Source organism: Rana temporaria, chromosome 5 (genome assembly GCF_905171775.1).
Source record: "Rana temporaria chromosome 5, aRanTem1.1, whole genome shotgun sequence".
Classification (NCBI taxonomy): domain Eukaryota; kingdom Metazoa; phylum Chordata; class Amphibia; order Anura; family Ranidae; genus Rana; species Rana temporaria.
Window position 1 is genome coordinate 252,662,489 of NC_053493.1, and position 23,548 is coordinate 252,686,036.

The 23,548-nt window shown below is 44.4% G+C and overlaps 1 protein-coding gene across 3 annotated transcripts in view; it reads left to right on the forward strand.

Annotated features, from left to right (window-relative positions):
* The window catches only part of HIVEP1 (HIVEP zinc finger 1), a 246,496-nt gene that overhangs the window by 76,758 nt on the left and 146,190 nt on the right, over positions 1-23,548 (forward strand). Inside the window, exon 1 of one of the 3 annotated variants that reach the window (XM_040353730.1) lies at positions 11,427-11,584. The exons of the other annotated variants lie outside the window; for them this stretch is intronic. Coding sequence (XP_040209664.1) covers positions 11,560-11,584 — 25 coding nt within the window. The 5' untranslated portion in view covers positions 11,427-11,559. Of the gene's footprint in view, positions 1-11,426; positions 11,585-23,548 lie in introns of those variants that run through there. 3 annotated transcript variants of the gene reach the window in all.

Below are 23,548 nucleotides of genomic sequence, written 5' to 3' on the forward strand. Positions count from 1 at the left end.
GTAGCGACGGATCCGCCTCGTGTGAATGAGGCCTTACCTCTGTGCTTGCCAAAAAGGGTTTCTCCACCAAGTCATGTTTTGCTTGGGGATCAAATACTTATTTTACTCACTAAAATGCAACTCAATTTATAACGTTTGTATAATGTGTTTTTTTCCCCCTGGATTTGTGTTTGATATTCTGGGCCATATTCTCAGAAGAGTTACGACGGTGTATCTCATGAAACTCCGTCGTATCTCTGTTTTTTGACCCGTGTATCTATGCGAGTGATTCCTAGAATCATTTTCGCATTGATACGCTGAAGATCCGACAGGTGTAAGTCACTTACACTGTCAGATCTTAAATGTAATTCGCCGCCGGCCGCTAGGTGGCGTTTACGTTCAGGTCTCATTTGTTTATGCAAATGAGCCTGATACGCCGATTCCCGAACGAAATCGCGTTGCGTAACCGTCGCTTACGTAGTTTGCGTAAGCGCAAGGTTACCCCTGCTATATGAGGAGTAACCTTACGCCAGTCCCACGTATGCCATGTTAAGTATGGCGTCGATCCGCGTCGTCTTTTCCCGTCGGGTACGTCGTTTTCGTAAGTCGTTCTTGAATACGACTTTACGTCAATGACGCACACGTCGGCGTCATTGACGTTTTCCGCCGAGAACTGGAGCATGCGCACTGGGCTATTTTTAGCCCAGCGCATGCGCAGTTCGATCGGAACGGGGGCGCGCTTAATTTAAATATAAGCAGCCCCCTTTGAAATACGCGGGGATACGCCCGGCCTTTTACACTACGCCTCCACAAACTACGGAACAAGTGCTTGCTCCAGTAAGTTGCGGCGGCGTAGTGTAAATAGCTTACGCGAGGCCGCCGCAGATTATTGGAGAATCTGGCCCTCTGTCTTTATCATTTAAAATACACCTATGATAAAAATTATGGACCCTTCATTTCTTTGTAATAGGCAAACTTACAAAATCTGCAGCGTATCAAATAATAATTTTCCCCTCTGTATAGTGTATCATACACTTTAGTTGTGTCTGAAAACTTCCCTGTAGCATAATTTACTGTATTTAGAGCTGCTTCTGCTTATCCTTCGGAACACAATGATTTAGGTCGAGGTGAATCAAGAAGGTCAAAAGAATCCTTGAAGACGTAATCATGTGCAGAAAGATGTTTTGTAGGATGACACAGAGGCTCTCTGCATCACAGTGATGTTAGTCAGTCAGTTTTAGCTTTACGCCTGAGAATTGTGTTACATCTTATCTAATGCCGCGTACACACAACCATTTTTCGGGTTCTAAAAAATGACGTTTTTTTTAATGTCATTAAAAACGATCGTGTGTGGGCTTCAGAGCATTTTTCGGGTTCTAAAAAATGGGCACATTTTTTTTTCAAACATGCTCAAATTTTTCACAACGTTTTTAACGTTGTCGTTTTTCAGGTTGTAAAAAATGGTCCGCGCATGCTCAGAAGCAAGTTATGAGACGGGAGCGCTCGTTCTGGTAAAACTATCGTTCGTAATGGAGTAAGCACATTCATCACGCTGTAACAGACTGAAAATCGCGAATCGTCTTTTACTAACACGGAATCGGCTAAAGCAGCCCCAAGGGTGGCGTCATCCGAATGGAACTTCCCCTTTATAGTTCCGTCGTACGTGTTGTACGTCACCGTGCTTTGCTAGAGCATTTTTTTTTTTTCACGATCGTGTGTAGGCAAGGCCGTTTTTATGATCGGGTTGAAAAAAACGGTCGTGTGTATGCGGCATAAGACTTAGTAGTTTTTAACAAGAAATTTCCCTTGCCCTGTTACAATATAATACTGTATGTATCTTTGTTTATTACATGCTCAGTGTAACAGACTTAGGAAAATTTGACTACTTCAGAAGACTCTGTTCCTTGGCACAGCCCCCCTTCCCTTCTTGTAAGTTATAACCTTCTACTAATTACTGTCTGTACTGGCCCAGCTCCTCCCCCTCACCTCCCTGCATAAACATTAATTTGGCAACTGAGGAAAGTGAGAAGAGGAACACTACAGAGTGTCACTTGAGTGACTGCTGTGAGTCTGCTGGGGCTGCTGACATCACATCCAAGATGGTGACACCCGGAAGCAGTTATTTTTCGTGTCTACACAAGGGTAGCTTTTACAGGTAAACAAAGGGGTAGATTAACGTAGAATGGCATTTCTTTGTGCCGGCGTAACGTATCCTATTTACGTTACGCCTCCGCAATTTTTACAGGCAAGTGCCGTATTCTTAAAAGAAAGTTGCAGCGGCGTAGCGTAAATAGGCCGGCGTAAGCCTGCCTAAATCAAATTGTGAAAAGGTGGGCGTGTGTTATGTAAATCAACCCTGACCCGACGTGATTGACGTTTTTCACGAACGGCACATGCGCCGTCCGTGGAATTTCCCAGTGTACATTGCTCCAAAGTACGCCGCAAGGACGTCCTTGGTTTCGACGTGAACGTAAATGACGTCCAGCCCCATTCACGGACGACGTACGCAAACAACGTAAATTTTTCAAATTTCGTCGCGGGAACGATGGCCATACTTAACATTGGTGCGCCGCATATACGCCTCATATAGCAGAGGTAACTTTACGCCGGGAAAAGCCTAACGTAAACGGCGTAAATGTACTGCGTCGGCCGGGCGTACGTTCGTAAATTCGCGTATCTAGCTGATTTACATATTCTAGGTGTAAATCAGCGTACACGCCCCTAGCGGCCAGCGTAAATATGCAGTTAAGATCCGACGGCGTAAGAGACTTACGCCGGTCGGATCTAATAGAAATCTATGCGTAACTGATTCTATGAATCAGGCGCATAGATACGACCAATCAGACTCAGAGATACGACGGCGTATCTGGAGATACGCCGTCGTATCTCCTCTGAGAATCTGGCCCATAATGTCTAAGTTATTTGTTTGTTTATTTCAGGTATTTTCATATCACCTACAATTAAGACCACGCATATATTGCACATTCACACCTCTTCTACCCTCAAATAGCCTACGGTCTTTAGTCCTTACCTCACATTCATATATACACATAATGGGGCCAATTTAGACAGAAACCAATTAATCTATCAGCGTGTCTTTGGCGTGTGGGAGGAAACCCAAGTAACCTGGAGGAAACCCAAACAAGTACAAAGAGAACATGCAAACTCCATGCAGGTAATGTCATTGGTTGGGATGCTGCAAGGCAGAAGTGCTAATCACTAAACCACTGTGCTGCCTGGTGGTAGGGTCTCTTGAACTACTAGGAGATTTGAGTACCGGTAGTATGCTATTAAGCAATGGCAGTCACGTTCTTAGCAACACTGTGATTTCATTGTGTTCCAGATAATGCAGTTGCCAATGAAAGGAGAAAGGAAAACCTGCAATTTGAGTTACAAAGGATTTTATTGTTCTAAAAACTCTAGTTGCCTGGCTGTTTTCCTGATCCACTGGTTTTAATACTTTGAGTTGCTGATCAGAAGAGTGAGAACTCCTATCTGTATACTTCTCCCAGGTCAGGGCCTTAGGGCCCAGTCATGCCTGTGTTGTGTGACAGAGCAAAACATGAATGCGTGAAAGGGCCCACATTAAACTGGAAAGTAGAAAGAATGACAATGCACCCTTAGCATTTAGTTGGGACTCCCACAGGATTGCACAGGGAAGCAATCTGTTTCCTTTCCTGTTTTGCAGTCACAGGTTACCGTAATTGGTCCAAGGAGTTCCAGCACCCGCCAGTGACAGGAAGGCTTCTTGTGGTGGACTTTTTTGCGTCATGCTTACTGCATTGTAAATCATACACCTATCCTTTGCTAAGGCACCACACCACCTGAGGAGCAGCTCCTCACCTTTCCTCAATTTCTTTACAAATTGTTTACACTCAAGGTTGGAGTAAGCCTAGGTTCTCACTAGTGCTGCTCCATAATCATGTATTTTTCAGTGCATTAATGTCATTTGTTTTTGCACGTTTTAACACAATCTTTTGATGCATTTTCATACTTTGTGAGGGTTTTTAATTGTTAAAAAAAGAGACCGGTTAAGCAAAAAACCCTGCCAAAAATGCACCAAAAGAGCATCAAAAACAAATGCGCATGTATCTTTCATGCACTCTCTAGATTTACCGTAGACAGTCAAGTATAAGCCGACCAGAATTTAAGCCAAGGCGCCAAATTTTACCACAAAAAAATGGGAAAACTCATTGACTCGAGATTAAGCCTAGGGTGTCCATCTGCATGCCTCACTGTGCCTCAATTTTCCCCACTGTGTCCATGTGCATGCCTCACTGTGTCCATGCCTCACTGTGTCCATGCCTCACTGTGTCCATGCCTCACTGTGCCCATGCCTTACTGTGTCCATGACTAGACTGACGTTTAACATGGGAGGCTACATGTGTGATAAGTTCTGGGTCCAGGGGACCTACGACTGGCCGGTACCGGTTCCCCAAAGTCACCGGAGAAATGACTGTTTAACATGGGAGTCTATGGAAGGGGTGCCCGGCTTTGAAAAATCGGTGCTCCCCGGCCATAGGTTCCCAGGACAACAAACTTTGCACACTTGTAGAGGAAGAGTGGGGTTATATGTGGTCCAGAGGACCTAAGGCCGGCCGGTACCGGATCCCCAAAGTCCGGGAGATCAGGCACAAAAAGGTGACTTGTGTATAAGCCGAGGGGGGCATTTTCAGCACACAAAAAAAGTGCTGAAAAACTCGAGTATATACGGTATACTAGTGCAGCTGTGATTTGATACAGTTTTCAGTGTGATTATGTAGTACAAATCGGTTGTGTTTTTGATATGATTATAATGCGTTTTTGATTAAGGAACATTAACAACTTGCAGATACGTGCAAATGTACATGTGTTGTTAGTATTCCATTGAAGTTTATTGAATCAAGTCCCACTGCAATTGCGCCAGAGGAGCACCGTACCTTTTTCCAAAAATGTTTCCTGCTGTGCTGCATGGATAGGAACAGACACCATAGAGAATAATATGATTTTCATTGTCATGTGATTCTGTGTGACTCAAGTCACATCTGAAATTTCACTAGTGTGAAACAGACCTGAAGTCTATAGGGTAAAGATGCACTTTGCTTCACCTGCACAAAAGAATTGCAGTGCGTCACATTGCTTTGATGTGAACAGGCACCAGGGAGAATGTGATATCCATTGTTGTGCATTGCAACACAATGGCAGATTCAAGAGGAATTGCACTGAATGAGCGGAATCTTAGCCCTCTTAGTCCTCTAGCCTAGTGCTGGATTATGATTGGACCTGTGACATGAGGCTAGGCTGAGTTCATTTATGGTGGTTAATAAATAATAGGGTCACCCCTTAAATAAAAATAAAAAAACCCTGCCAATTTAGCCATTAACCTTGTTTTGTGTGTCCTGTTCAAGTTTTACGACATGTTTGTTATTTCAAGCTTCTGTGTACACTTCTATTTGATTCTACTTTTTTTTTGTACCACATCTCAGGTTTTAATGCACATTTTTGTATCTCCATCCTCCATGTTGTCAGATGCTGTACTTGCATGTTGGGGTGCTATGGCTGTATCACGTAGGTGGGAAGGTAGGCTAAACAATTGTTCTCACCCGCTCTTCCTTGACACATTGTTGAAGGAATAGTGAAAGGTGGAGAGACAAATGGGTCACAATCAGTAGTTCTCTATTTAAGACTGTTCTGCTGTACAACTGACATTTTTATTGAACCAAGTGCCATGTGTGCAGTGCATCTGTCAGCTACATTAGGTTTACACAGTGGAAATTAGGTAAAGGAAAACTAACTGTTCTTTAATTGCCTACAGATTTCCTAAACTAATAGTCTGCTAAAATTGGCCACACACAGGCAAATGTGTTGGGTCTATTCACCCTTATGTAAACTAAAGAAAGTAAGGTCCTGCGATAACCTCAAAAGGGTCAGCAGCACTCATCATACCTGCCATCTGTGAAAGATGACTAATCATGTCATAAGATATGCCCCGTACACACGTACAGGATTTCCGACTGGAAAAGTTCCCGAGGGGAAAGCCGAGAACCTGCTCGGTCAGTCTTTCCCCCTACACACGGACAGTTTTCCCGACAGGAAAACTGCAATGGAGCTTTGGTCGGGAAACCCGGCCGTGTGTATGCTCCATCGCAGTTTTTCCAATAGGAAAACTACCAAAGACTGCCAGGCAAAGGTCCGCCAGTTTTCCTGGTGGGAAAACAGAGAGCTGGTTCTCTTTTTTTTTTTGTCCAGTGTTTTTTGGGCAGTTTTCCAGTTGAAAAACTGTGAGGAGCATACACACGACCGGGATTCCTGGCCAAAAGCTCTTCTCGCAGTTTTCCCGTCGGGAAAACCGGCCGTGTGTATGAGGCTATAGACTGTAAGATATAACGCAATGAATATGACAGGTAGTCAATAGGATCTCAAATGAGCACAATCTCAGGAGAACACAGGTGTGTGGGTAACCCAACACTAATTAGGGAAAGGCTGATCTAACTAAAGCTGGGCACACAAGATCTGAAAATCGGCCAGTTCAGCAGGAACCAGGCGACATTCAGACAGTGTGAACAGCTGCCTGCCCGGCTTCCGTTGAATGGGCATGGTGGAAAACCAACAGCTGATCAGCAGGCAATGGTTGTAAGCACTGATCAGTGTGTTCTGGCGGGGGCGACGATCCCCCTGTCGATACACAATCAGGCCCCATACACACCATAGAATCTATCCGCAGATAAATCCCATCAAATGGGTTTCTGCGGATAGATTCTATGGTGTGTACACTCCGTCGGATATTTATCCGCGGATAAATCTCCCCTGGGATGGATTTCCAGCAGATCGGATATTTGCTGACATGCACAACAAATCCATCTGCTGGAATCCATTCCAACGGATGGATCCGCTCGTCTGTACAGACTTACCGGATCCATCCGTCCAAAGGGATTCCCCGCACGCGTCGTAATGATTTGACGCATGCGTGGAATTCCTTATATGACAGCGTCGCGCCCGTCGCCGCGTCATAATAGCGGCGACGGCGCGACACGTCATCGGCAGAGGATTTCAGCGCGGATTTCAATGCGATGGTGTGTACACGCCATCGCATAGAAATCTTCTGAAATCCTCGAGAGGATTTATCCGCGGATACGGTCCGCTGGACCGTATCTGCGGATAAATCCTCTCGTGTGTATGGGGCCTCACACAGCGGGGGAGATCGCTGCACTAACATTGCTCAAGGGCTCATTTAGGGCTAGTTTTCACTTGCTTCAAAACAAGGCTTTGGACACGCTTTGTTACAGCTCTCGGAACACCAGTCAAGCCCCTGTCACTAAATACAATTTGTTTAGCTTACAGTCCTGTTTACATCTTGCTTTTGCTTGGTGCTTTGGTGAGGCTTTGGTGGAGCTTCGATGAGGCTTTGGTGTAGTTTCGATGGGGCTTCGGTGAGGCTTCGTTAAGGCTTTGTGGGGCTTTGACTAGGCTTCGGTGGGGCTTTAAGCGAGCTTTGCCCTAGACTTCTAATGTAGGCTTTGAAGACGCTTTGAAGCACCACTAATGCTGTAGTATAATTTTTGAAGCAAAGCAAAAGCAGGTATAAACAGGACTGTAAGCTAACCATTTTATTTAGTGACAGGAGCTTTGACTGGTGTTCAGGGAGCTTTAACAAAGCGTGTCCAAAGCCTTGTTTTGAAGCAAGTGTAAACTAGCCATTAATGTGTGTTTAGGCCGACGCAAGTGTAAATCAGCCCTTACACATCATTCGGCTTCAACACACATTAACGGCTAGTTTACACTTGCTTCAAAACAAGGCTTTGGACATGCTTTGTTAAAGCTCTCTGAATGCTTGCCAAAGCTCTTGTCAATAAGTAAAATAGTTAGCTTTTTACAGTCCTGTTTACACCTTGCTTTTGCTTTGCTTCGGCTTTGCTTAAAAAAATATACCCCATGTAGATTTTGTGGTAATTCAAAGCCTCCATAAAAGTCTATGGCAAAGCTTGCTTGAAGCTCCACCAAAGCCTCATCAAAGCACCAAGCAAAAGCAAGGTTTAAACAGGACTGTAAGCCACACATTTTAACAAAGCGTGTCCGCAGCCATGTTTTTAAGCGTAAACTAGCCCTAATAGTTAAACAATCACACTGAAAAACTTGTAACCTTATTACAATATTACACAGTGCAAATGGCTGTGGGAGATCTGAGCGTGTAGGCTCCAATTGTTGCATTATAAGGACCTGCCCAACAGTGGTTATTGACTTTCTAATGGAGCGTGCGTGTATTCTGATTTTATGGAGATCATGTTTTTTCCACACTTGTAGTCTATCATTGCAACGCATGCTAGAACTGGATGAGTAGCTTGCAAACATTGGCCAACATTGGGCCAGTCTTACCCATAGTAACAATGAGACTAGCTAGTAAAGGTTGAAATAATGCTTTAGAGCATTTGTATTGCATATGCTGTAAGTGGGGGAAGGTCCAAGAAGAATCTACAAACAGCTGTTGTTGATCTGTTGTTGTTTCACTAGAAGCCTCAGTGCTGTCATAATTTGTTCAGTCACATGTGAGTAGTAAGAAAAAATTGTGTTTATTTTCTGTTAGGAATTTGCTGCTATCATTAATTATACTACAAACCATTCATATTATGCCAATTTTCTTTGTTTTATCTGAACAGTTCTGTTGGCAGATAAGGTTATATATCTGTATGTATTATTACATATTTAGGCCTGGTTCACACTACAGCGTAGGCCGCTTTTGCGCGGGCACGGCAGCCAGTCTGTATTTCATGCAGGAAAAAGGTTCCTCCGCCATTATAAAAATGCAGGAGCTGGGGAATCGCATGGCGCTTTTGCACTTTTCAATTTCCCAGGGGTTACCGCGTCTGCAAGTGTGCTGTGTTTTTAGATGCGTCGGGGTGTCATTAACATACCTCCCAACCCGCACGAATTCTCCTCGCCCGCGCAATCATTTGGATGTCAGCATAAAAAAAAAAAATGTCTCCAACGGCAGAACCCCCCGCCCCTTTATGTCAGCATAAAAAAATTAGCACCCCCCTGCTCAACAACTTTAATGTCATGGGGGAAAAAAATGAATGAATGACCTGCGGTTGCATTTTGGGAGGTATGCATTAATAATGAATGGCAGCCCTGCATGTTTTTGTATCTTAATGCATTCTATGCATTTAGATAAAAAGTCTTCTGTGTGCAGCAGCCCCCCTCATACTTACCTGAGCCCCCTCTCGATTCAGCGATGTCCGGGGCTCTCCCTCCTAATTGGCTGAGACACAGCACCGGCACCATTGCCTTCTGCTGCTGTCAAAGTCCATTAGCCAATGAGGAAAAAGAGGGGACAGGGCCGAATGGATCCATGTGTCTGAATGGATACATGAAGCTGCGGCTCGGCTCGGGTGCCCCCATAGCAAGCTGCTTGCTGTGGGGGCACTCAACAGGAGGGTGGGGCCAGGAGCGCCAAAGAGGGACCAAAGAGGGACCCGAGAAGACGGGGATCTGCTCTGTGCAAATCCACAGCACAGGTACAATGCCTTTGAAAAAAGGAAAAAGGCCCTGTTGGCACCACCCGGCTCCAGAACATTGAAAGAGCTGGGTGGAAAACCGTCAGCAGATTGGTGAATGCATCCTATGGGTTTTACTCACTGGGTACTCATGGGAATGTGCGGTTATCTGGATACAAGAGCCAGCAGGGGAGATTCCCCCAACCATGCAGTTTAGAGTAGATGGGGAATCTATTGATTTCTGCCCACAAGGTTGTATGAGAGAAATCATGTATGGCTAGCTGAAAGTACTGTGTATTACACATTTTTTTTTCAGTTCTTTGGGTGTTGTTCTTGTGCTTGCGTGTGTTTCTTCTGGGTGATTCTGGGTTCTTCCCACACTTCAAAGACATGCTGGTATGTTAGGTAGGGACTTTAGATTGTAAGCTCCTTGTAGGAAGAGAGTAGTATGAATGGAGGAACTCCATGAATACCTGTAATACATGTACACTCTCTGATGTCAGCTGTCCATCATTGCTCTGGACTGGCTTGCTGCTGGTGACAACAGTGAATAATGCCTGCACAATGTGTGTTGGTGTGGCCACTCGTACTCTCTACCAGAGACGTGACAAGGTACAATGTTTTTTTCAGTTGGGAGGGGAAGTATTGGACTGTCTGTCAAGTTTATTGCGTTAAGAACCACTAGGGAAATTCCCATCGCCGTCACTGAGATGTAATAGATAAACCTGACCGGGGTTTTAATCTTTCCCTACTAAAAACTATACATACACTTTACTATCTAACCAGAAGGAATGTTAAAGCAGAGCTCCAGGCCCCTTCAGAAAAAAAATAAAAATAATTAAAAGTCAACAGCTACAAATACTGTAGCTGATGACTTTAATATTAGGTCACTTACCTGTCCTCGAATCCAGCGGTGTCCTCATCCGAGCCGACTTTTCAAACGGCTCTTGGGTGCTGCCGCCGCCTTCTTAGATGCCGCCACCGCCACTTTGGTTTAAAGTTAGTCTTATCTGCAAGGGCCCAATTTTTTATTTTAGTTTTTTTGTGGTTTACTACCGCTTTAAAGGCTAGCTTCATCTTTCCGACCATGCTTCATGTTACACCCATATTTTGCATACACAGCCCCCCCCCACAAAAAAAACTGATCCCTCAAATATAAAAATGAGGGTTCTTCTGTCTTTTTTCCAAATCGGTGCGGCCAATGTAAAGGAGGACTCTGATGGGGACATCTAATGTAAATGGGGACTCTGATGGTGACAAACAGTGGCTGCGTTTGATGGCATGGCACAGTGGTGACAATTGATGGCACAGTGGCTGCGTTTGATGGCATGCTACAGTGGTGACAATTGATGGCACAGTGGCTGCGCTTGATGGCATGGCACAGTGGTGACAATTGATGGCACAGTGGCTGCGTTTGATGGCATGCTACAGTGGTGACAATTGATGGCACAGTGGCTGCGTTTGATGGCATGACACAGTGGCTGCGTTTGATGGCATGGCACAGTGGCTGCATTTGATGACATGGCACAGTGGTGACAATTGATGGGCCCAGTGGCTGCATTTGATGGGCACAGTAAGGCTGCAATTGTTTTTTTTTTTTTGCTTTGTTTTTTCGTTTGCGCCCCCCCCAAAAAAAAATTTGATCACTAGCCGCCACTGGACCAGGGGCAGGAGGAAGAGTCTGCAGGAGCCAGAACATTGCACCTTTCGCCCATGGATTGTGGCTGCCATGCTTTGTAGACGCCAATGCAAAAATAAAATGTATAATATCAAATGCACGTTTTTACAATAGGGGTGCATTTATGATTGTTGCAAAAGTTGGAGTTGTCCTTGAAATGATTTCCCCTAAACAGACAGGTGGATGCCAGGAAGGTTCGCATTGTGGCTGGAATTGGGTGATCGGGGTGGAGGACGGACGGGGAAGTTGTTGTGACTGCTGACATTCGTGTCCTCCTGGCTGACTCCCAGGCTCTGGCTGCTTGCGTCAGGCAGGGGGTGGCCCCGGTGTAGCGACTGTTGCTATGGAGAGATAGCGGGGGTGGATTCCTAGGTTCCCTAAGCCGGGGAGAGATTACGTGTATGCCTCTCATCCGCCGGGCACAGAGCGGGGATGACCCGACCTCAGCCGATCTGCGGTAAGATCACCATTGCTGCGATCGGGGACACCAGCTGTCAGCACGCTGGGTGACAGCGGGGGAGGGGAAGGGGGTGTTCCGGTCTCCCCAGCACCGTCCACTCATCACCCGTGGTGGGGGGTTCTCCGTTTATGATCGGCCTCCATGGCCCTATGCGGAAGTGAGATTGGGAAAGTTTGGAAATCCCTTATCACTTCACTTGTATGAGGAAACACTGGAGTCCCCGCATCACCGCCGATTAACACGATCATCACATACACACACAGATCTGCTACAGGACGGGGATCGGGGCTCTGCAGCTGTCACGGGCTGATTTCTGATTGGTTGTTCTAGGAGCATCTCTCCTGTAATTAGACATGATCGTTGGTTTCTGCTGTGTATCAGTTGTCACTTCCAAGGACATCTTACTAGTTCTGGATTTGTTTTGTACTGATCACAACCAATATCGGCCATGTTTAGTAATGTGTGACAACAGGCACAACTTGTGTGGAGATGGATCGGAACACATTGCTGTCTGTGACCCCCTTTTATTTGATCATTATCACCGAAAGTGAAAGAGAATCCCACAGTTGTAGTTGTCCCCAGAACAACATTAGAGGAGAAAGCTTCCAATGGTGACAACCAGGGATTTCCTCTCACTTTCAGTTTTGCAAACAGATGGCCAAAGCCTGAGAGAGACGATTACTTTAACCACTTGACCTTTGGAAGTTTTACCCCCCCCTTCATGATCAGGCCATTTTTTGCGCTACTTTACCATAAAATTTATGTCCCCCTCCCACAAATAGAGCTTTCTTTTGCTAGTATTTGATCACTTCGTATAATAAAAAAAAGACCCACAATTTTAACCCCCAAAATAAAAAAAATTAAACATTTTTTTTTACTTTCTGCAAAACATTTTCAATATAAAAAAATATTTGTGGTATTGATTGGTTTTCGCAATTTTTTTTTTAATTCTTTCAGATTTAATATAAAAAAAAAGTTTTGAATGGAAAAAGTTAGAGGGACTTCAAGCTATGGGATATTTGTATTTTTATGTTTTATTAGTAATGGTGGCAATCAGCAACTTATAGCGGGACTGACACTTCTGACACTTTTTTGGGGACCAGTGACACTAATACAGTGATCAGTGCTAAAATGATGCACTGTCACTGTACTAACACTGGCTGGGAAGGGGTTAACCTCGGGGGCAATCAAAGTGTTAAATGTGTGCCTAGCAAGTGCTTTTACTAGAGGAAGAGCTGCAAATTGTTATGGTTGTCCTCAGAACAAAAGATTAGGGGAATTCCCCCCCCCCCATTGGGGACACCTCCCAAGACAGGAGAATTCCCCCCATTTTTACTTTCTGTTCAGTTTTGGGACAGGAAGGGGAGTGAAAACATGTCTGTAGCAGCTCCTCCCCCTATTCTCTCTTCTTACAGGAGACTCCCCAGCAGTGTAAGCCATTGGCTCCTGCTACTGTCAGTCAAATCCTGTGAAGGTGGAACAGGGGGCAGCCCCTCTCTGTGTGTCTATGGATGCACACAGCTAGGCTCAGGAGGGAGCCTGCACAAGTTCCCCCATAGCAAGCTGCTTGCTATGGGGGCACTCAGAGACAACCCCAGGGTGGGGAGGTTTAGGACTGTTCTATGCAAAATCTAAAGCACAGAGCAGATACGTATAACATGTTATCAATAATAAAAAGCCATTGCAATCACTTTCATCCTTTTACACTCTCTCCCAATCTAAAAGAATAATGTGGTTATACATAGGCCGTTAGATTTGTATCCAGCAGAAGTAAAGGGAGGAACGATTTCAGGGTTCAGAATAGTCTTTGGGTTGATTTACTAAAACTGGAGAATGCAAAATCTGGTGCAGCTCTGCATGGTAGCCAATCGGCTTGTTCAATTAAGGCTCCTTTCACATGAAGGCGTCCCTGGTCTTTTCTGCCCGCGATCCCGAATCACGGAACTTCTTTTGGGCGACAGGCGAACCGCGATTCTGTTTGCACGATTTTACCTTGATTTGTCGGGCGATTGGGGTGCCATTAGAAGTGACAGGGATCACAGGGGTGTCCCACGATTTGCCATGATTCCGCCCGCGATCATGGATGCCTAGATGTAAGCTTTAACCACTTCAATACCATGCACTTACGCCCCTTCCTGCCCAAGCCAATTTTCAACTTTCTGTGCTGTCGCTGTTTAAATGAAAATTGCGCGGTCATGCTACTCTGTACCCAAACAGAATTTTTATAATTTTGTTCCCACAAATAGAGCTTTCTTTTGGTGGTATTTGATCGCCTCTGGGGTTTTTTATTTTTTGCTATACAAATAAAAAAAAAATGAAGATTTTGAAAAAAAATCAAGTTTTTCTTTTTTTTCTGTTATAAAATGTTGTAAATAAGTTAGTTTTCTCCTTCACTGATGGGCACTGATAAGGTGGCACTGATAAGGCAGCACCGATGAGGCGGCGCAAATGAGGTGGCACTGACGGGCACTGACGATGGGCACTGATATGTGGCACTGATGGGCACTGGTAGGTGGCACTGTTAGGTGGCACTGATATGTAGAACTGATGGGCATTGATAGGCGGCACTGGTGGGCACTGATAGGCGACACTGATGGGCACTGAAAGGCTGCAATGGTGGGTACTTATGGGGGTAATAGGCGGCACTGATAGGCGGCACTGATGGGCATCGATACATGGCACTGATGGGCACTAATGGGCACTGACATGCGCCACTGATATGCAGCACTAATGGGTATCCCTGGTGGCACTTGCAGGGATTTTGAGTGGGCACTGGTTGGCAGCTGCCTGGGCATTGATTGGCAGCTGCCTTGGCACAGATTGGCATTCCCTGGTGGTCTAGGGGGCATACCTGGTGGTCCAGTGTGGATGCTCATCCCTGGTGGTCCTGGGCGGCAGGCTGGTGGTCCTGTGCAGTGATCCGAGGGGGGGCTGCGCTGATAAACTATCAGCACATACCCCCCTTGTCAGGAGAGCAGCCGATCGGCTCTCCTCTACTCGCGTCTATCAGACGCCAGTGAGGAAAAGCCGATCAGCGGCTCTTCCTGTTTACATTGTGATCAGCCATGATTGGACACGGCTGATCACGTGGTAAAGAGCCTCCGCCAGAGGCTCTTTACCGAGATCAGTGTAGCGGTGTGTCAGACTGACACACCGTTTTGCCGCGATGTGCGCCCCAGCAGACACGTGGCGGCTGTTATCCTGCAGGACGTCAATAGACGTCCAGTCAGGATAACGAAACCACTTCCTGGACGTGAATTCACTATTGACCGGTGGTTAAGCTTAAGCTTTGACAAAAAAAAAAAACCTGGAAGCCAAATGGTTTCTATGCACAGCTGCACCAGATTTTGCACTCTCCAGTTTTAGTAAATCAACCCATTTGGCTCTAATATTGCATCACTCTGCTCTGCTTGGTACATTTCCTTCATCCAATGTATACTATGTGTACTACATTTCCCATGATGCTCCACTACACTACAGAGTGCGTGAGGATCATGGGAAATGTAGTTCCAAAACATCTGGGGGGGGTGCCAAGGTTCGCCATCACTGGTATAGGCTCTCTCTGATGCCCAGCTTTCCAGCGTCTGCTTGTGTTACATAGAAACCATATAAATATGGGAAATAACTGCTGTATACCTGGGAAGGAATTCAAGGAAATCCAGAAGGCGTTCTCTTAGTTTGGCGGTTTTGTAGGCTCTCCTCTGACGCAATTACTGGTATGTTTGTCTCTTATGGGTCTACTTGTTGCAGTAAAAGAATGTGAAGAAAACTGAAGTGGTGGTGATCTCATAGTGCACACGTTTCTTAGGAACTTCTGTACATAGCCATTTGTATTGAGCTCTGTTCACTAGGATAGAACGGTATTTGTTAGTGCTTTCCCTTCGCTTGTTTTCCCTTTATGTACAATACCCCTGGAGCCCCATTCACTATATTGCTAAGAGCACACACAGCAAACAAAATATAAATCCTCTATGTACACAAGAACTAAAGTTAGTGGCATTTGTCATAGACATTAGTATCGCATGCCTCTTCCTCCAGTTTCTGCATATGATAGTATCAATGTTAAAGGGTACCTCTAATATAACAGGTAATGATAGGGCCTAGTATTTATTTGGCTGTATTTTCTGCTGTTATGGTTTGGTGCATACACTGAATTCAGGACCAAATGTGGCATTTGGAAGATATCAGTTCCTGTCCTCACCCTGGAGCCTGTGCTACCCTGGGCAGTATTACCGTATATACTCGAGTATAAGCCGACCCGAATATAAGCAGAGGCACCTAATTTTACCACGAAAAAATGGGATAACGTATTGACTTGAGTATAAGCCTAGGGTGTCCATCTGCATGCCTCACTCTGCATCCTTGGGCCCATGCCTCCTTGGGCCCATGCCTCACTGTGCCCATGCCTCACTGTGCCCATGCCTCACTATGCCCATGCCTCACTGTGTCCATGACTAGACTGATGTTTAACATAGGAGTCTATGGAAGGGGTGCCGGGTTTAAAAAATTGGTGTTCCCCAGCCGTAGGTCCCCCAGACAACAAACTTTGCACACTTGTAGAGGAGAAATGGGGCTACATGTGTGCCAAGTTCCGGGTCCAGGGGACCTACGACCGTCCGGTAGCTGCTGACTTTTAATGAACAGGCACTTATCTGTCTCCGGATCAAGTGCTGTGCTAACCAGAGGGGACGCCAGGGAACGTCTTCGGTCGCCTTGGCACCGGGACCCTAACTGTGGGCACCTGACTGTGACCGCTTGGTATGCGCGAACCACGCTGCGCATTGCGAATGGTCACACGGTCTTCTGGGACCTGTGACATGTCCCGGGTCCCCAAATTCACCGGAAAAAATTACCGTTTAACATGGGAGTCTGTGGAAGGGGTGCCTGTCTTTGGAATGGAGGCCTTAAAGCGGAACTTCCTTTTTTGGGTGAAGTTCTGCATTACTGTGTAGATCTTTCAGGTATATTTGCAGTAGCTTGGCAGAAATTTCTTAAAATGTCTGTCTTTAGAGAAATACAGTTGTAAGGAAAAGGTTGTGAACTGTCTGTAATTTTCTGGATTTCAGTAAGAATACTTTGTAAAATGTTCGCTCTTCATGGAGATCATGATCAATAAAAGCAGTCATTACCAAACACACGCTACATTGTCTCATCTTCTTCAATGAGATTACAAAATATTATGCAGACCTTACAAAATATTATGCAGACCTTACATCTACTACAGTTGATCTCCATTGAGCTGGCGGATGACAAGCTCCTCTCTGCTCACTGAGTGGGGAGGGGCTTGTCGGGCGCCGCTGTCTCCTATGGAGAGATCGGACAAAAACGGACAGCAATATCAGTTTTCATCAGATCTCACCCGATCCGCCATGGACGTATCCCCAAACGTCTGTTTTTAACGTGTCGGGTCGGATGTCAGCAGACATGTCTCCGCTGACATCCGACGCTCCATAGAGATGCATTAGCGGCCGTTTAGGTCCGCCATCAAAACTGACAGGCGGACCTGAATGGTCCATCCGTGTAAAAAGGGCCTAAAGCTGCAGATAAAATCTGAGCACTGTTTGGTCCATACCTGTATACAAAACTGTTCCTGTTTATGTATTTACCAATTAAAGTTCATTGGTAAAAGGGGGTTCAGGCCGTTGGACAGTTGACTGCCCATGCCATTGTACTGCTACTAGGCTTCATATTTTGGGTGAGGTTTTGGTTATAAAAGTACTTTTACCAGAAAGTTAAACCTCTGTTATTTTGTACACAGAACATTGTTCCATGGTAGCGTATATATACAATGCAGAGATGACCCTCAAATCACATCTGGTGGTAATTAGGAGAAATAAGGAAAATTATTATGGGGTTCACACATTTTCTCTCATTTTTATTGTACTTTTATAATTCTGGGAAGACTTCTTCCTCAGTCCATGCACCGGAAGGCGAAGGAGTGTGAGGTGCTAGATCGTTTGTTCTCATAGACGTTTTAGCTGAGTAATAATGTAGAGGAAGGAATTTCCTTTAGGCAGCTCTCCGGAGGGTAACGGCCATAGGTCAGCTCATATCCTGGATCAACTAATGGCGCAAGGAGGAACGTGCCAGACCGATCATATAAAGTCTACAAATGAATTTCACTACAAGTCTCATACAGTAACCAGCGCTCATGGTTTTGGACTTTCACCTTCATCTGGGGTATTAAAGATTATGTTAAAGCGCAATAAATATTCACTTCTTATATATAAATAATGGCTGTAAAAACAGACAAGAATATTGAGTCCCATAAAGCACTGGATTTATAGACTGCTAATAAAAATCACTTCTGGAATTTACACAATATGCCTGGTGCTTTTCTACTTTCCTCTTCAGATATAACTTCAATTGTATTTTATTTAGCTTGAGCTACTGAGCTTTATAAGCTGGCTTTTTAGAGAGAAATGGCAAAATAGGTTAATAGATTGGCAAGACCATATGTAGAATGTTCTATTTCTTTATAGGTTCCACCTGTAGCCCATCTGTTGTACCATGTAGTTTTACATATTTTGGATTATCAGTGTAATTAATGCATTGTTCAGGCTCTTCCCTACCAGTGTGTGTGCATTCTGTTTCTGGCTGGAATAAATGCTTCATTGTAAATCTGTTAACTGTATAGAAAAAAAAAAAGTAATATTGTATCTGTTTTCTTTTTTTCTTGCTCACCTTGCTGTGTATGTTTTCTCTAGCTTCATGGGCAACCCTTAGCCCCCGTTCACACCTAGGCATATATACGCCTGTAGTGCGATGCCGCAGTCGCCCCTGAGGCGCTGGAGGGACGATTTCACATTGCCCTCTATGGAGATGGTTCACATCTCCACGCCGAACGCCGTACGCCTGCCGCCTGAAAACAAGTCCCGGACCTTTTTTTCAGGCGGCTTTCGGCGTTCGGCATAGGAGATGTGAACCATCTCCATAGAGGGGGTGAAGGCTGCATTCACAATCGCGCCGTTTTGTCGCAGCAAATAGCAGTACAAAACGCCGCAATTTGTCGCCCAAAATGCCGCGATTTTGAATTGTACACACAATCCCAAAAAAACTGATGAAAAATACCGATTTCTACGCGATCGTACGATAATCAAGATTGTTAGTACAGAGCTTTCAAGAGCCAGTTATGACAATTCATCCGATTTATTATTTTATCGGACAAGCACAAAAATTTTCCTTGTACGATTCCAGATCATACGATTTTCGTTCGTTAGTATAGTTTTTGTCCAAAAATACATTACAACACATGACATCACTTCCGATTATTTTTTTTTCTGTTGTGTGAGAATTTTCGTGACTTTAGTAACCTATTCAATTTCTACTTATGACTATTAAAGTGGATGTAAACTTGAATTTTTTTATTTATTTTTGTGATGTCACAATGTACAATATAAGATTTCCTATCATCTGTGCCCAGTCTTGCCACACAGAGTTAATCCAACACTGAGCAATCCTCTTTTATTGTTTAGTGAAGTAAAACGGACTTACAGAGAAAAACCTTAGTCCGTTCCGCCCCCTTGCTGTGAGTGACAGGTTATTTACATATCTCATGCACTAGCCTGGAGACAGGCATTATTTTTTAATTCTCACCCCCACTCCTTTTCTCAAGTCATGCGGTTACTTTTCTGGATTTTGACTGGATGTTAGTGATCATAGCAGAATTTAGTGTAAGGAATACACAGGAAAAAATGCATGTTGACAAGGGGAGTATAGAGGAGGGCGGGGAGTCTACTGACATCACGACTCCACCCACTCCACCCAGACAACAGATCCACCCACAGAATCTGCAGTTTTTCAGTTCTTATAACAGACAGAGGGGAGACATTTGACAGGTAAGGATACATGCAGGAGGCATGTATATCCTTATAGATCAGCACCATGGCAGTAGTTTAGAAAATATGAGAATAGGTTTACATCCACTTTAAGCGAAAAAAAGTCGGATGATCTGTCATCCGATTTCGGAGCATTTGTACGGGCCATTAGGCTGGGTTCACATGGTGTGTGACACTGCCTGTCCTTTGGATATGAATCACACTTCATTCCTATTCAAATCATTTGCAATGTCTGTCATTTGTATGGCTAAAATCACACTGCATCCGCACAAAAAAAGGTGGAGGACAGTCCCCCCCGCACTGAAAGCGTATCGCATCGGTGTTCATACCTACCATGTGATCTGATTCTGTCAATTGCACTGCTTTTTACGAATGGGATGTCATTAGGAACTTAAGATTGACACTCACTACGGTTCACATGAACGCCGTGCAATTTCAATGTGGTACGGAAAATGCACCAGATTTGCTGCGCTTCCAGCATTGCATATATGTGATATATGTGAACCGAGTGTGCTCCTAATAGAGGGATATATAGAGGGGTAGATTCACGTAGGGGCGCGCAATGATACGGCGGCGCAGCGTATCGTATTTACGCTACGCCGCCGTAACTTACAGGAGCAAGTGCTGTATTCACAAAGCACTTGCTCCGTAAGTCGCGGCGGCGTAGCGTAAATGGAGCCGGCGTAAGCGCGCGTAATTAAAATGTGGAAGGGGGGCTTGTTTTATGTAAATGTATGATGACCTGATGTGATTGACATGCGCCGTCCGTGTACATATCCCAGTGTGCATTGCTTCCAAGTATGGCGCAACGACGTATTGGTTTTGACGTGAACGTAAATTCCGTCCAGCCCTATTCGCGAACGACTTACGCAAACGGCGTAAAAAATTAAAATTTCGACGTCCATACTTAACATTGGCTGCGCCTGCTAATAGCAGGAACAACCTTACGCCGAAAAAGCCTAACGTAAACTACGTAAATACATTGCGACGGGCGTACGTACGTTTGTGAATCAGCGTATCTAGGTAATTAGCATATTCTACACCGACAACAACGGAAGCGCCCCTAGCGGCCAGCGTCAGAATGCACCCTAAGATACAACGGCGTAAGAGACTTATGCCAGTCGTATCTTAGGCAAATGTCGGCGTATCTAGCTTTCTGAATACAGAAAGTAGATACACCGGCGCAGATTTTCATTTACGCGGCGTATCTATGGATACGCCGGCGTAAATTCTATCTGAATCTACCCCAGAGAATGCATTCTGGAGAGAGGAACCCAGCTATGCTTCTTCCGCTAGGGTCACAGGCAGAAATAAGGACAAGGATGGTGATTCTGCGTCATTATTGCTGAAACTTGGAACTTCCGCAGAGCATTATTCTCATATAGAATTGAGATGGGTAAAAACTTTCCCTAAGCCCCCGTTCACACTGGGGTAACTTGTCATGCGATCTAACAGGTCGCACCCTATTGCCCGACACTGTTGAAATTGGTGTGACACCGACTTTGCGGTGCCGCACCGATTTGAAATAGGTGTTCCTGCACTACTTTTGGCGATTTCAGGTGCGACTTGGATAGACATCTGTGCATGAAACCACACAGATGTCTTCCAAGTCGCACTGACTTGGCTTTGAAATCAGATGAAGTCGCATGATTTCAAAGCCGCATTCAATGCGAACAAGGGCTTACTTCCTGTCCTGGAGAATACATAACAAGAAAATGAGAGGAAATCCTATCGCATTACAAGGTTTCATCTTTACTACTGTTCAGCGATTGAACCACTACGAGCGCAGACAGTGGTCGCTAGTATGGTGAGATCCATCTTTTTAATAGGGAGCACACAAATTAGACAAAAAGCTTTGGTTGGAGTTCCACTTAAAAGAAAAGTGTGGGAGGAGCTCAGAATTTATTATGAAAATATTGAAGGCAAAAAGCTACTTAGCTGTGTTGTGTGTTGTGGAATGTTTTGGGTCTCTTCCTGTGACTGCTGTTTCTTCTGTGCAGTCATGAACCTGTCTAGCCATTGCATACAATGCAGTTTGCTGTCCTCATAGCTACATCCTTAGTGGTAATTAGCAATAATCCTTGGACTGTGAGAAGCTTCCGTTCAGTTTTTGCTGCAGCTTGCCTGCCTGTGTCATTATCCAGAGATGTGTATTTATTGGGAATTTTCTCTTGAACTGTAGGTCAGTATGAAATCGCTAGTAAAACTCATTAACATCAATGGCACTTTTCTCCTTTGTTCATGTTATTTTTAAAAAAAGGATGTTTTTTTTTTTTTTTTTCCCTTGTGTATGTTTGCAGTCTGAAATTTTCTGGAAATAGGCAGCTGCTTTTGAACAGATGGTCTGATATTTTGGTTCCCGGTATATGACACTCTTATGAACACAGGATGTTGGAGACGCAGTATTTTTCATTGCGAGGATTTTCTGTTTGTGTTCTGTTCTTTGGCATGCATACTCATGGTCTTCTGTTTATACTTCTGCACTTGTGGAATTCATCTTTTTATAACATGAGCCAGCCATATAGTGCCACTTATCTTGGCAAACCACTAAACCACATAAGAAATCCTACAACTTTCACTGGCTTGGCATTTGGATTTCCTGCGGAAATGGCTGCCTAAGATTTAACAGCAAAATGACATGGTTATGCAACATTGCTATTTACATTTCAAATATTTACAACCTCAAGCATGACCCTTTTTATGGAACCTGTAAATCCTTCTGGTCAAATTCCTTCATGTTTAATCAGCCATTTGTACTTTACATGGTTCTGCATTATAAAAGTAAATGGAGTATTTAACATTTGGGGGTTATTTACGAAAGGCAAATCCACTTTGCACTACAAGTGCATTGAAAGTGCACTTGGAAGTGCAGTCGCTGTAGATCTGAGGGGAAGATCTGAAACGAGGGGAAGCTCTGCTGATTTTATCATCCAATTATGTGCAAGATTAAATTAAAGGGTCACTAAAGGAAAACATTTTTTTAGCTGAAATGACTGTTTACAGGGCATAGAGACATAATAGTTAACTGATTCCTTTTAAAAATGATTAAAAATAGATAAAAAAAACAATCATATAATGTGCCTGCAGTGTAGTTTCGTTTTTGCTGTTGTTTGCTGGTTCTCTGATGTACAGAGAGCCACTAGAGGGCAGTCAGCCATTAGAGAGCAGTGATACTTTGTCTAAAACTCCTCAGCACCAATCCAGTTTCGTTTTACACACAGTAATCACACCTCCTTGATTAGTGACCACCGTGGGAAATCTCCCAGTACTGTGGTTATCAGGAAACAGGCAACCAGGAAGTGTCCAGAACAGAGAGGATTTACAGCAACATGAAAGCAAAAACGAACAATGAGGACATGAAACCAGGACTGCAGTAAGGTAAAGGAAGCTATTTAGCTAAAAAAAAAAATTCCTTTAGTGACTCTTTAAGTTTTTTATTTTCCTTGCATGTCCCCCTCAGATCTACAGTGACTGCACTTGTAGTGCAAAGTGGATTTGCCTTTCGTAAATAACCCCCATTGTGTGTATTTTTATTGAAGACACTGACTAGGCTTTGTCAAGGTGTGCAGAAAACACGGGATGTTATTTAAAGTAGAGCTATGGTCAAACTATGAAATCACATTGGTGATTTAGGGTACCTAGTACACTGTACAGATGCAGAGACATCAGATTCCTGGCAGTGTAGTAACTGCACACATTTGCACGTTTTCGTACATACAAATTGTAGCTTTTGTTGGGATGTGTCATACATGCGTATTTGCATGTGTACACACATAAAATACTGTCCAACAACACAGATTTCTTTTTTTACTGATCCATATGCAGCACATGTTTACACGCCTGTGTACAGGCACATTAAAACCAATGGGCTGCATTTACATCGGTAAAAATAAATGCCTGTGTGCCTAAAGTGTTGTGTTATGCAGGAGGATATAGACTGCTCATCATAGTAAAGCCCGGTACACACATCGTTTTTATTTTTTCAACCCCTGAGGGCTGAACGGAAAAAACGGAAGAGCTTGGGAGAAGCCTCTATACTAACTGTGCAATCTTTGTACAGCGATCCCCCCTGCTGATCTATTGTGTTGTGACAGGGGGATGGCCCTCCCGCCACAACGCACAG